At 37.1% G+C, this 12,788-nt stretch overlaps 1 protein-coding gene across 1 annotated transcript in view; it reads left to right on the top strand.

Annotated features, from left to right (window-relative positions):
• The window catches only part of LOC150087120 (twitchin-like), a 3,511,780-nt gene that overhangs the window by 1,648,999 nt on the left and 1,849,993 nt on the right, over positions 1 to 12,788 (top strand). The window contains 1 exon segment of the mRNA XM_090372971.1: positions 6,037 to 6,132. Within this exon segment, the coding sequence (XP_090229097.1) occupies positions 6,037 to 6,132 (96 nt within the window).

The following is a 12,788-nucleotide window of genomic DNA, read 5'->3' as shown; positions in this document are numbered from 1 at the left end:
CCCTTCACCAAAGAGAAAATTTGGGAGGCATTTCCAAGATTTGGTTAACCATCCAGTCAACTGATGGTGGGCCAGTCCTAATGGAGCTTGAACTGTCTCAATTGTAGACTCAGGCACACCTGGTGTTGCCAAAAGGTGGGCCAGATTCCTTTGGGGGGGGGGGGGTCCATTCCAAAGAAGAAAAAAAATGTATTACAATAAATAAATGAAAAATCCTGTGGTATAAAAAAAGTTTTTTCAGCTGCACAAGACTGCAGACACGCAAGTGAAAGTTAAAAAAAAAAAAAAATGCAAGCCTCACAAGAGTGCTGAGTGCACAAGGGAGAAAAAAAAAAAATTCATCCTGCACACAGGCCACAGTAACAAGCACCACCATCCATGTGCAGGAGAAATAAAAAAAAAACAACAACAGTTTTTTATCCTACAAAGAAAAAAAAAATGTAAGTTACCTGGATGAGTGCAATGCTCATAAAAGGTTGGAAGGTTAGGGTAAACAAAAAAAAAAAAAAAAAAAAGCCTGCAGCCCGGTTGTTGTGTGCTGGTGGGACTCTGTATGTTGTTCTTCTCTGTGAAAAGACTCCAGCTGTGAAGTTCTGTAGTGGCAGAAGATTGTCAGGATTTTGGAGGAATAGGTCCAGGTGATTCTCAGAGATTTGCGTAGCATTGATCTAGTCCTGTTGAAGGTCTTCATAGAGGGGGCTTTGAAAGAATAAGTAGACCCCAGTCCTCTCTACTGCTACAGTGGCAGAGATTCCCATGGATCTCTGCCACTGTAGAGATCCCCACATCAGAGTCCCAATTGGGCAATTTGCCATTCATTGAACCATGGCCAGTTAGTAGGTATGTGGTCTCAAGTGATGGAGAAAACCATTTCTGCATGGATTCTGAAGCAGGGTAGGTGACTTCAGGTAAAAATCTTCTGGTAATGGCCCCAAGTGTTATGGTGTCCCAGCAGGTCTGCCAGAAGTTAACAAGTTCATGTAGCATCATTTCATTTCTGCTTTAGGGTCTTCATTGAAGTTCAGTTCAATGTCTAGGATTCCATCAGTATTCTCATGCGTATCCTGAAGGTTAGCACCTAGAAAGCTACATAAAAGTTGAGTGGTAGTGTCCCAGCAATCCTTGATGGCTGGGGTGGAAACAGTACAGCAGATCTTGCAGATTGCAAGCAATATTGACCATTGTATGGATCCTAATTTTTTTCTCATCTTCTCAAGGCTGACCCTGTGAAACCAGGTGCCTGCCGCATAGGTCACCCGATTGCGACCTATGAACACTCGGGTCACAATCACAGTCCCCACTCATTTCTGGTTATCTTAATAATTGATCCCAAAAGTTTTTTGATTTTATTGCCAGGGTATACACCTTGGTAGGTATACCTTGGTACTGAAGAAAACTAGGCTTGTGATCTATGATGACTCCCAGGACTGTGACTTGGGTGACTATTGGAAGTTGTATGTTGGATATTTTCACTTGCAGTGGCTGCCTGAGATCCAGCTTATCTCTAAACAGTGTCATCTTTGTTTTAGTAGAGTTTATGTGTAATTTGTTGTAACGGGTTGTCAATTCTGAGAGGTCGGCTAGGGGCGACTCCGTAGCCAGGTGGGAAGGAGCAGCAGTGCATAGCACACATTTCTTGATTAGACCAGGGTTCGAGTCCGTCACCACCAAATACGGAGGATGCGGAAAGGTCAGGGACTGCCCACCGCATATCCCGGAGCAATATGGCCTTAGTTGCTAATGCTCCTAAAAACCAAATAACAAACAAACAAACAAACAGGTCGGCCAGGACATGGTTTGCTCTGTCTTTGATGGTTTTTCGAGAGTGGCCAGATACTGTAATTGTTAAATCATCTGCAAATGCGATGATCTTTACATTCTCAAAGGTGCAAGTGAACCAGACCTGCAGGATCATTTTCACACCTGGGGGCTTAGGATAGAATGTTGTGAGCATCCCCGGTTGATTTGTCTAGAGACCTGGTAGTGCTTAGATTTTAAGATGATCTCCCTTTCTGAGAAATAACTTGGAAATAAGCTAGAAAGTTGCTTGAAGCAGAAGGCTGTCCGTAGGCATGCCAGGGCACTATCCCGCCAGACAGTGTCAAAAGCTCCCTCGAAATCTATGAATATAGCCAGATCATAGTTTGGTATAGAGTTTTAAATGTGTAGTACAAGGTCGAAGAGAGCTTCTTCATTGGACAGTCCAGAGGTGAATCCATACTGGCATGGTGCAAGCAGGTTCTTGCCAGAAATAGTGCCATGTGTCCAGAACCTTTCCAAGGTTGGCAAACAGGGAAATTGGGTGAAAGGAGCACGGGTCAGTTGCAGGCTTATGAGTTTTAAGTGTAGGAGTGCTGATTTCCACAATAAAAAATAACTATCACATTGCATCTTTTCTCTCCTTTCACCCAGACTTTGCAGTCTAGACATTTGTTTGATCACTTACCTTTTGCATTTTATATCTTTCTGGTTTAATGTATCTTTAATTCCATTTAATTTATTCACAATATTTTAAACCAATTCTTAAGTACAGGGTTGTTAAAATTAAAGTATCCCTATGTAGAGGGCTCTGGCATGAGTTCTAAGGCTTGTACTGAAGAGATATTTGGACAACAGGTACAATAAAGAATGCGCTCCCTATTTATTGGAAGAAAAAAATAATTACAAAATTTGTCACTGTATGGCGCGTAACTACCTTAGTTATGATTATGCAAATAACTTACGTTATTGTCACATTGCCACTATTCAGCTCTATCGTACTGTATAAAAGCAAAGCAGTCTCCAAAATCATACAGTAGATGTTTGCCTGCACTACAGCAGCAATACCAACAATGTTGCAGGAAAAGTCACTATTCAATCGTAATCAATTATATAAAGGCACTATTCAGGGTAATCAATGGACACTGCTCATCGTGGACTAATGTTATTAGTGGAGTCCCTCAGGGTTCAGTGTTGGGTCCATTATTATTTTCTGTATTTATAAATAATATTGATGATGGTATATCAAGCTTAATGTCCTAGTTTGCAGACGATACAAAGGTTGGCAGGTTTGTTAAGGACACTACTGACTCTATACTGCTGCAACAGGATCTGGAAAGGTTGAGCAGATGGGCTGAGAGGTGGCAAATGAAGTTGTAACATTGACAAATGTAAAGTACTACACATGGGAAACAGCAACCCCAGAGCAATGTATCAACTCTGTGGTACTACACTGACAGCGGTAGAGAATGAAAAGGATCTGGCGGTAATTGTGCAGGCAGATATGAAGTTCTCTGAGCAGTGCAGACGGGCTGCAAGAGTAGCTCATGGTGTCTTGTCAATGATATACAGGAATTTTTCTAGCAGGGATAAGGAGGTGATTATTCCCTTGTATAAGGCAATGGTCAGGCCACACCTTTAGTACTGTATACAGGTCTGGAGGCCTCATTTCAAGAAGGATGTAGAGCTGCTGGAATGAGTACAGAGAAGGGCAGCAAGATTAGTGAATGGAACAAAGGGCTCTTACGAAGAAAGGCTTAAGTTTTGCAAATTACAGTGTCTGGAGACTAGGCACTGGCGAGGTGATCTGATAGAGGTGTATAAAGCGTTGAATGTTTTGAGCATGCTCAATGCTGATGGGATTCTTCCTTTTGCTCAGAATAATCACCTGAGAGGGCATAAATTCAAATTGGGGAAAGACAGATGTAGGATAGATGTGCGGAAATTTGCCTTTAGCCAGCGGGTGGTTGGTTGGTGGAACAGACTTCCATCCCTTGTTGTGGAGGTTGATAGCCTTAATAAATTTAAGGCTCAGCTGGACAGGTATTTCGAACGAAAGGAGGGGTGAAGTGGAAGTTTTTTTTTTTTTTTTTTTTTGGCTGATGCTGCATAAGCTTGCTTTCTTACATCAATATGCCTCTACTAATGCTAATGCTATTAGTGAAGCTGTACTATCAGAACAGCAAAATGCAGCTATCAGAGAATTCCAGCATCAGAAGCACATAAGGTGTGAACCTATGACTGTTTGTGCTGTCCGCAAAATTATTGCAAAATTTGAAGTGACAGGACATCTTGGTGTCCAAGCAGATAGAGGTCGAAAATGAGTGGACTCCTCTCGTGTTGAAGATGTGGCTATGGCTGTCATGGATTTATCAAGTCAATCTCCATGTGGTAGCACAAGTGTGCCAGCTGTTTCTCGTGAAGTGGACATGCCGTATTCCACTGTAAGGCTAGTAATGCGTCAGTTGTTGCGGTACTATCCTTACAAGATGCACATGCTACAGTAGCTAAAGCATGGTGTTGCAAATATTCTTTTCACATATGCAGTTCATTTTCTGGTGCAAATGACTGTGGATATCACTTGGCCATGGAACATCCTATGGAGTGATGAAGCCCACTTCTGCTTAAATGGATAAGTGAATACACACAACTGTTGCATTTGGGCAACAGAAAACCCTCGAGTTATCCAAGAGGTCCCGTTGCATTCTCCAAAAGTGACACTGTGGTGTGGATTTACGGCCACACTCATAATTGGGCCATATTTTTTTGAACAGGTAACACCGACTGGGCCCTGCACCTGTTCCGTCACTGGACAGCGATATTATGAAATGTTGGCAAATTTCGCAATACCATAGCTGCAACAATGTGGGTGCCTTAAGGATACCATTTTCTTGCAAGATGGTGTGCCACCCCACATCCACTGTTGTGTCCAAAGATTGCTAAGGCAACACTGTACAGACAAACGGGTCATCAGCTGTTGTTTCCAGGACACATTGAACTTGGTGGCCATCTTGGCCACCAAGTTCATGTGTCCTCCATTTTGCTGTTGACCAAAATGGATGACACAGTGAACAATTGTAGTGCTGTTCAAGTGATTTGTATTGCCACAGTGCCATACAGTGACAAATTTTGTAACTAATTTTTTTTTCCAATAAATGGTGAGTGCATTCTTTATTGTACCTGTTGTCCAAATTTCTCTTCAGTACAAGCCTTAGAACTCTTTCCAGAGCCCTCTACATAGGGATACTTTAATTTTAACAACCCTGTATATGGGGAATTCTGTTTTAGTCATCTCATTTCATTATTATGGTACTGTATTATTACTATTATTTTTATTATTTTATTATTATTACTATTAGTTTTTTTATTATATTTTAAATTTATTTTCTTCTATCCTGAAAGCCCATATAGCTGCTCTCATTGGTTGTCCTGGGGCAAGCTTGTTATTGTTAGTGTAATTCTGATCATTGTATGTGGTACATTTGGACAGGGCTGTGTCGATCTGTCACTTTTCCAGTTTGCTTCTGTTAAAACCTGTGAGAAACCTCTCTATATTGTATTGTATGGACTCCTAACTAATAGCTAATACACGGAATTTATTATTAGTCTTCAACTGGTAACAATATTGGCATAGGCAGGTCACAAACAAGTTGTATCAGATCTAGCCTGTAATCAAACACTGGCAGTCTAGCCTGTGCAAGAACTACAGAGAAGTTGTTCTTGCTCACCTCCACATTGGCCAGTCATCTTATGCATTCATTCTTGCTGAGGGTGGATGACTCCCCTATGTATGAGGAGTGCAACACCTTTTTAACCATAGGACGTATTTCAAAGTATCCACATTATAGACACCAATGTGTTTTATATTTTACTGCTTTTAGCCATCTGACTGAGCCTTATCACTGAATGAGATTTTATCCCACAGTGACTATTTAAAATCCTTAAACCTTTTTAGTCTTATTTAAAATTTATCTTTTTATACCTATTTACATATGCTTTTTGTTATATATTGTGACACTGTTACCTAATTTGTTAGGTCACTGAATTCTTAACTGTTATATTTTATATGTCCTTGTTTTGGCACGTTATAACCTTAGTTGCGGATGCAACAAGAAACCGAAACTGAGGCCAAACCAAACCATGAAGAAATGCCAATGTCTTATACACATTTAACCCTAATGTGAATATTCTTAGTTTTTTTACAAAACATAACTTTATAAAATAAATATTTTTATTTTCATTATCTAAAGAGTAAAGCTTGTAATTAATACTTTCTAGGGCAGGAATATAAATTTAGGGTTAGAGCAGTAAATGCTGAAGGCGAATCAGATCCACTTGATGCTGAAAAATCAATAATAGCCAAAAATCCTTTTGGTGAGTAATGCTGTTTGATATATTTTATACAATTTTTCTTTTTATTTACTTTTTTTTTTTTTTTTTTGTTACTGAAATAAATATTTTAACCATATAGAATTGGATCTACATGATCAACACTGTACCACCTTAGTAGAAAAAAAAAAAAAAATATATATATACATATATATCAGTTTACATATATATATATACATATATATATATATATATATATATATACATACAGCAGGCCCCCGTTATAACGCGGTTCGCTTTACGCTGATTCGCTATAACGCTGTTCTTATATTATAACCCGTATCTGACTATAACGCTGTCACAGATCACTATAACGCTCTTTTACAGATTACATTTTTTGACATATTAACGAAATCGTTTCATTTGATGGAGTCGATAGCTTGAAAATGAATATCAAAACAGCATTAAAACGTTTCCCACGCCGACTTGAGAAATTTTCCCACGCTCAGTGAAATTTTCTCGCACGATAATTTAGTTTCAGTACAGTGACTTGTTACGTAGTTCCGAGATCAACATTTTAAAAAATGATCAAGTATATTGCTTGTAATATTTGCGTTATATGCATTTATCCGAAGTCTAGTCATTACTCAGTAGAGTATTAGACATCGTGCGTAACGAAAAGTTTACTTGAACATTGTATTGTAATTAATTCAACCAATGCAGTTACATTTTCGAAGAGCTAATAATGACTGATAGGAATGAAAAAACAACAACGTCTGGGCGCAGTACGAAAACTATAAATGTAAGAAAGAGACTGAATTTGAAAATTAAATTAGACGTTTTGAAGCGAATCGATTCCGGTCAACGACAAACGGATGTGTGCCATAATTTAGGACTTGCAACTTTAACTGTAAGAACAATTATAAAAAAATAGAGAATTAATTTTTGCAGCTGGAAAGATAGCTGTTCCACTGCAAGCAACTAGGGCTAGGCCGGCTATTAGGATTGAAATGGAAAGACTTTAATTTTATTGAAGATAATATTCCAATGCAGAATTCAGTTAAGTTAAATATTAAAAAAAGAGAGAGAGAGAAAGAGATTAGCCAATATGATGATCTGAACAAAACTCGCCTAAAAAAAAAAAAAAAAATGTGGAACCATTTAAAACTGGTAAGGGCTGGTTGAATAGATTTAAAATCCAGGGAGAAGCCGCAAGTGCAGATCAAGGAGCCAAAACTTTCAAAAAAGAACTTGTTAAAATTATTGAAGAGGGGTATTATGTGTTATCCTTCTCAACAAGTTTTTAACATAGATGAAGCAGGACTTTTGCGGAAACGAATGCCTAAAAAAAGCTTCATATTGAAAGAAGAAAAAAACATGCCAGGTTTCAAAGCGGCGAAGGATCGGTTGACTTTATTGTTGGTTGTAACGCTGCGGGGGATTTAAAATTAATACCCCTTTTAGTTTATTTGGAAGAGGGCCAAAGTTCAACTCAAAATTTACACATTTTTCATGATTAAATTCATCAATTAAATTAAATTCATTATTTTAATTGGAATTTTAAATTTACTTTTGATACGCAAGTAGTTACCACATAATTATACGTATGCAATGCAGAATATTTTATATGTGCAAATATTTGAATATTAAATATTTTGACCGACATTTGTGCATCTTTTCATTACTGTTTATTCATTAGGAAATATCCTATGGCACCGACCGCAGCTCATAAATACATATGTTACCTTATGGGAAAGCGGGGCTCGCTTAGCGCGGATTCACTTAGCGCTCTGTTTTTCCGGAACGAATGATCAGCGTTAAGCGGGGGTCACCTGTATATATATTATATATATTATTAATTATATTTATATATAATATATATTTATATATTATAATATATATTATATATAAATATAATTAATAATATTAAATATAAATATTAAATAAATATATATATATATATTTATTATATATATATATATATATATATATATATATATATATATATATAATAAATATATATTTATTATATATATATATATATATACAGTGAAACTTCTCCTAACGGACACCTCTCGTTAACGGACATCTCTCTACAACGGACATTTTCAAATTCCCCAACTCACATCGTGTTTGCAGCTTCTGTCTAGCGGACATTCTCTGTAACGGACGCGGACAGGCAATCTGCACTGTTTCGTTTAGATCAGCACTTAATTTGATCTCCCCATAACGGACAGCGGGCGAGCTTACAGCCCTTTTTCTAGGAACTTTTCTTCCACGTATTGCCTCAATCGTGTGTTTATTTTCTATTTCCGATTCTCTGAAATTTATCAAGGTTTAAGTCGCGGTTCTAAACCCTTTTTCAAGAATTTTAAGGCACGTGTAAAACTTCTGATGAATTCGGTGTGTGCAAGGGGGGGAGGGGGAATATGGTCGTCTTTTCAGTTTCAGTTTTTCAGTTTTGTTCAGTGTCGTGTGAAGTGCACAATGTCTTCTCGTAAACATTTAACTTTAAAAGATAAAGTCGAACTCATTAATGCGTATGATGGGCAAAAAAATAGTGTTCGCACTCTCGCTGCAAAATTCAAAATCGGAAAGACGCAGGTAAGCGACATCCTAAAGAAAAAAAATGAACTGCTCAAACAATTTTGGCAACACGGAAATGATCAGGTTCAAAAATCATTCCCGAAAACTGTTGGACTTCAAATTGACAATGTTACGTACGAGTGGTTTTGTCGCAAACGTGCTAAAAAAATTCCCATTAATGGGCCTATTATTAGGGAAAAGGCTTTGGAGGTTGCGAAATCTATGGGAGTAAATGAGTTCAAAGCTTCTGTGGGATGGCTAGACAAGTTCAAAACTCGGCATAAAATTTCTTGGAAAACCGTAAGTGGTGAAGGTGGATCTGTTGATACTGGGGTTGTAACAGAGTGGACCGTCAAATTGGAAGATTTATGTCGTGATTTTGAAGCTAAGGATATTTACAACTGTGATGAAACAGGGTTGTTTATAAAAGTTCTTCCTGAAAAAACAATGAGTCTAAAAAACGAAAAGTGCCAGGGCGGAAAAATTTCTAAGGAACACTTGACTGTACTATTGTGTACAAATATGCTGGGAGACTTTCAACAACCTCTTGTTATAGGAAAACCACAAAATCCTCGTTGTTTCAAGGGCATAAAGTTGAATCTTGGATGTTGATTGGAAGTCTAATAAAAAAGCGTGGATGACACGAGGTATCATGAACTAATGGATAAGTCACTTTAACCAAAACATGATTCGTCAAAACAGAAAAATTATTCTTTTCATGGATAATGCTGCATCTCACCCGCACATTGAATTGTCCAACATTCAAATCGTTTTTCTGCCACCAAACATATCTGCAGAGTGTCAGCCCTTGGATCAAGGGATAATAAAAAATTTTAAACTTCACTACAGAAAACGTGTTTTAAGACATCTCATTGCTGTTGTTGTTTGTTATTTGGAGCATTAGCAACTAAGGCCATATTGCTCCGGGATATGCGGTGGTTGGTCATTCACTGACCTTTCTGCATCTTCCATATTTGGTGGTGACGGGCTCGAACCCCGGTGTAATCAATAAGCATGTACTACGCACTGCTCCTCCTTCCCACCTGGCTACAGAGACGCCTACACCTCATTGCAAACATGAACAATGTAACATGTGCGAGTGACCTTGCAAAGAAAATCAGCATCCTAGATGCGATTCAATGGATTTCCTCTTCAGTAAACGCAATTAGAAAACAAACTGTCGTGAACTGTTTTGTAAAGTCTGGCTTCTCAAATGCAAAAATTGAAGTTGTGAACAGCAATGTGGAGCACCAAGAAGAACAAGAACTTCATCTATACGATGTATGTACGATACTTCAGCTACAAGTGACCCTGGCTACAAAGATATAGACTCGAACCTCACTACAGAAGACGGTGCTATAGATATCAACGACATTATCATCGATATTTTTCAAGAAGTTCCTCATGAGGATGAAGAAATGGAAGGAGGTCATTATCTCGAAGAACATATTAACGATGAACCACCGATGAAAATAGAAGAAGCGCTCATACAAATCAATCGTTTAAAAATGTTTTCCGCCGCTGAAGTATCTTACTGAAGGACTTTCGATGGTTTCTTCACTCCAAACAAATGTTGAAAACAAAATTATCAGCCGGAAGAAGGTGCAGAAGAAAATAAGTGATTACTGTATGTATTTTTCTTAAGATAAAGTCATAATATGCATAGCACAATTGTATGTATATTATTTACAAAAATATTGTGCAAAATCTGTATATAATTTAATTTAATTTTACATTAAACGTTTAACGATTTTTCTTTATCTCTTGTGTATGTAATTGTATATTATTTACAAAAATATTGTTCAAAATCTGTTTATATTTTAATTTAATTTTACATTAAACATTTAACGATTTTTCTTTCTTTTTTTTTTTTTCTCCCTCAGACTTCTTGTTAGCGGACACTTCTCTCTAACGGACACATTTTCGTTCCCCATGGCTGTCCGTTAAAGGGAAGTTTCACTGTATATGATTATAACTGGCACTGTATGTAGATGTTATATGTAGTACTGTATGTAAATATAATTTTTCAGTTTCAAGTGATAACAAACACAAAAGTAGTAATTTGCAACCAAATAAGAATAATATTTCCAAAAAAAAAACCATAAGACAACATAATTTGTAAACGAATATGCACACACTTCTTGAAAGACTTTTTTGCAAGAATGTTTGCTGATGCTATCAAGGCAGTGTTAGGCGGGATGGAAAACTGCTAGTTTGGAGGTTTCAGAGAATAAAAGATTAACAGCAGCTGCAGGCAGAAGCGAAAGTGATTCTTGCACTGCTTCTATTGTAATGAGCAGCAGCCTAGAGAGTAAGTTGGTGGGGATTCCAAGAGCTGCTGGGAGTCATAATGGAACAAGTAAATACATGGACTGTGTTAGGGTAACTAAAAGTAAGAACAAGTGCATGTATACTTGCATGTACACTAATGCTAGAAGTATAGAAAATAAAATTGATGAATTTTAAGTGCTGATCAAGACATCAAAGGCAAATATTGTTGGGATATCACAGTTATTGTGTCACACAGATATAAGCAGTGCAGAATTGGAATTTGGGGAGTACAATGTGTATATAAAGAACAGACATGGTAGGAAAGAAGGACGGGTTATGCGTTTAGTTAAGAAACAACTAAAATCTAAGGCAGTGCATTCAGTTGACACGGGTGGACAGTGCAATGTTGAGTCTGTTTGGTGTGATATAAACACTGGGAAAATGAAAATGAGAGTAGGAGAATGTTATAGGCCTAATAACACTGATGAGTACAAACATGGCCGTGCGGTAGATTTTCTCAGTATGATGCAAGTTTTCAAAATGCCACCCCTTTTTTTTTTAAAATAACCTTTGATTGTGATTTTAACCCCAGGGGCTCACATCTGGTGAGTATGGGCTTGGCACACCCAGGGTCCTCAGCTGGATATTATCATTCTTCTCTTTCTTGGTGATTTCCTTCTACTTCTCTCTCTCTCTCTCTCTCTCTCTCTCTCACACACACACACACACACACACACACACACACACACACACACACACACACACACACACACACACAGGGTAACTCAGAAATTTTTTTTGGCTGGTGCAGCATACGCCTCAGGCTTCCTTGCACAATATGGCTAATAATAATAATAATAATAATAATAAACTGCACAAAATGTACGAATGCTATTTTTATTTTGAAAATATAAACTACTTTAAAATAATGATATCAACTACAACAATATACTACAGTTTTACCCTTCTAACTTTAACTTTAGCAATTTCGTTAATTAGGGATGTGTAGTCTAGAGTAGCAGCCAATGTAGATTCAATAGAAATTAATTACAGATTTCTAAGTTTTGTTTGGCTTATTGAACTTCTTAAGTAGTGTTTTATTAATTTTAATTTGGAAAAACTTATTTCCCCACTAGCTACAGAGACAGGGAGTGTTAATAAAATTCTCAGAGCTACAGCAAAGATACAAAGAAGTTATTTTGGCACAAATAATTTAAAACATCCAAAGGTTTCACAGAATATGATAGCATTCGGGATACATCACATAATTCTTCTTGAAGATCATTTGCATTTATATCTGATTCATTTTTGACCGAAAGTATTGATTGAAGGCTGGTACAATAATTTTCTAGCGTTTTGTCATCTATGTCCTTGAGTTTTAAAGTGTCATATAAAAACTGAAAATTTTTGCTATGGGTTTCCAGAAGCGTGAATCATTCATTCAGAGAATTAAGGGTAATGTCCAGAATATAATTGAAAAAGTTTATTTTAAATTTATTCTCCTCTGTTAAGGGTTCATCGACAGCTTCTTCATAGTCAAATTGACACTTTTTCCTTCTTGCTCTAACTTCAGTTTCAGCAGGAAATTCTGTACTGCATTCAAGGTTCTCTGCAATCTCATTAGCAGCAATTTTCATCTGATCATATCCAGATTGTCTATAACTTTTCACTTTTTGTATGGTTTCTTATAACATCCTTACCCAATCTGACAAATTTATAGTTACAGATTGCAATAGCTTCGAGACTGAATTTATTTCAAATAAAATATCACGCCAAAGAATTACACCACATATAAACTTGTAATTTTTAATAATTTTTGCTAACCCTCTTGCTTTAACTTTAGT

The sequence above is a fragment of the Mastigoproctus giganteus genome, chromosome 4 (genome assembly GCF_048544385.1).
Source record: "Mastigoproctus giganteus isolate SK-2022 chromosome 4, ASM4854438v1, whole genome shotgun sequence".
Lineage (NCBI taxonomy): Eukaryota > Metazoa > Arthropoda > Arachnida > Uropygi > Thelyphonidae > Mastigoproctus > Mastigoproctus giganteus.
Note: the sequence above shows the minus strand (reverse complement) of the source record. Positions and strands in the feature narration are given on the sequence as shown.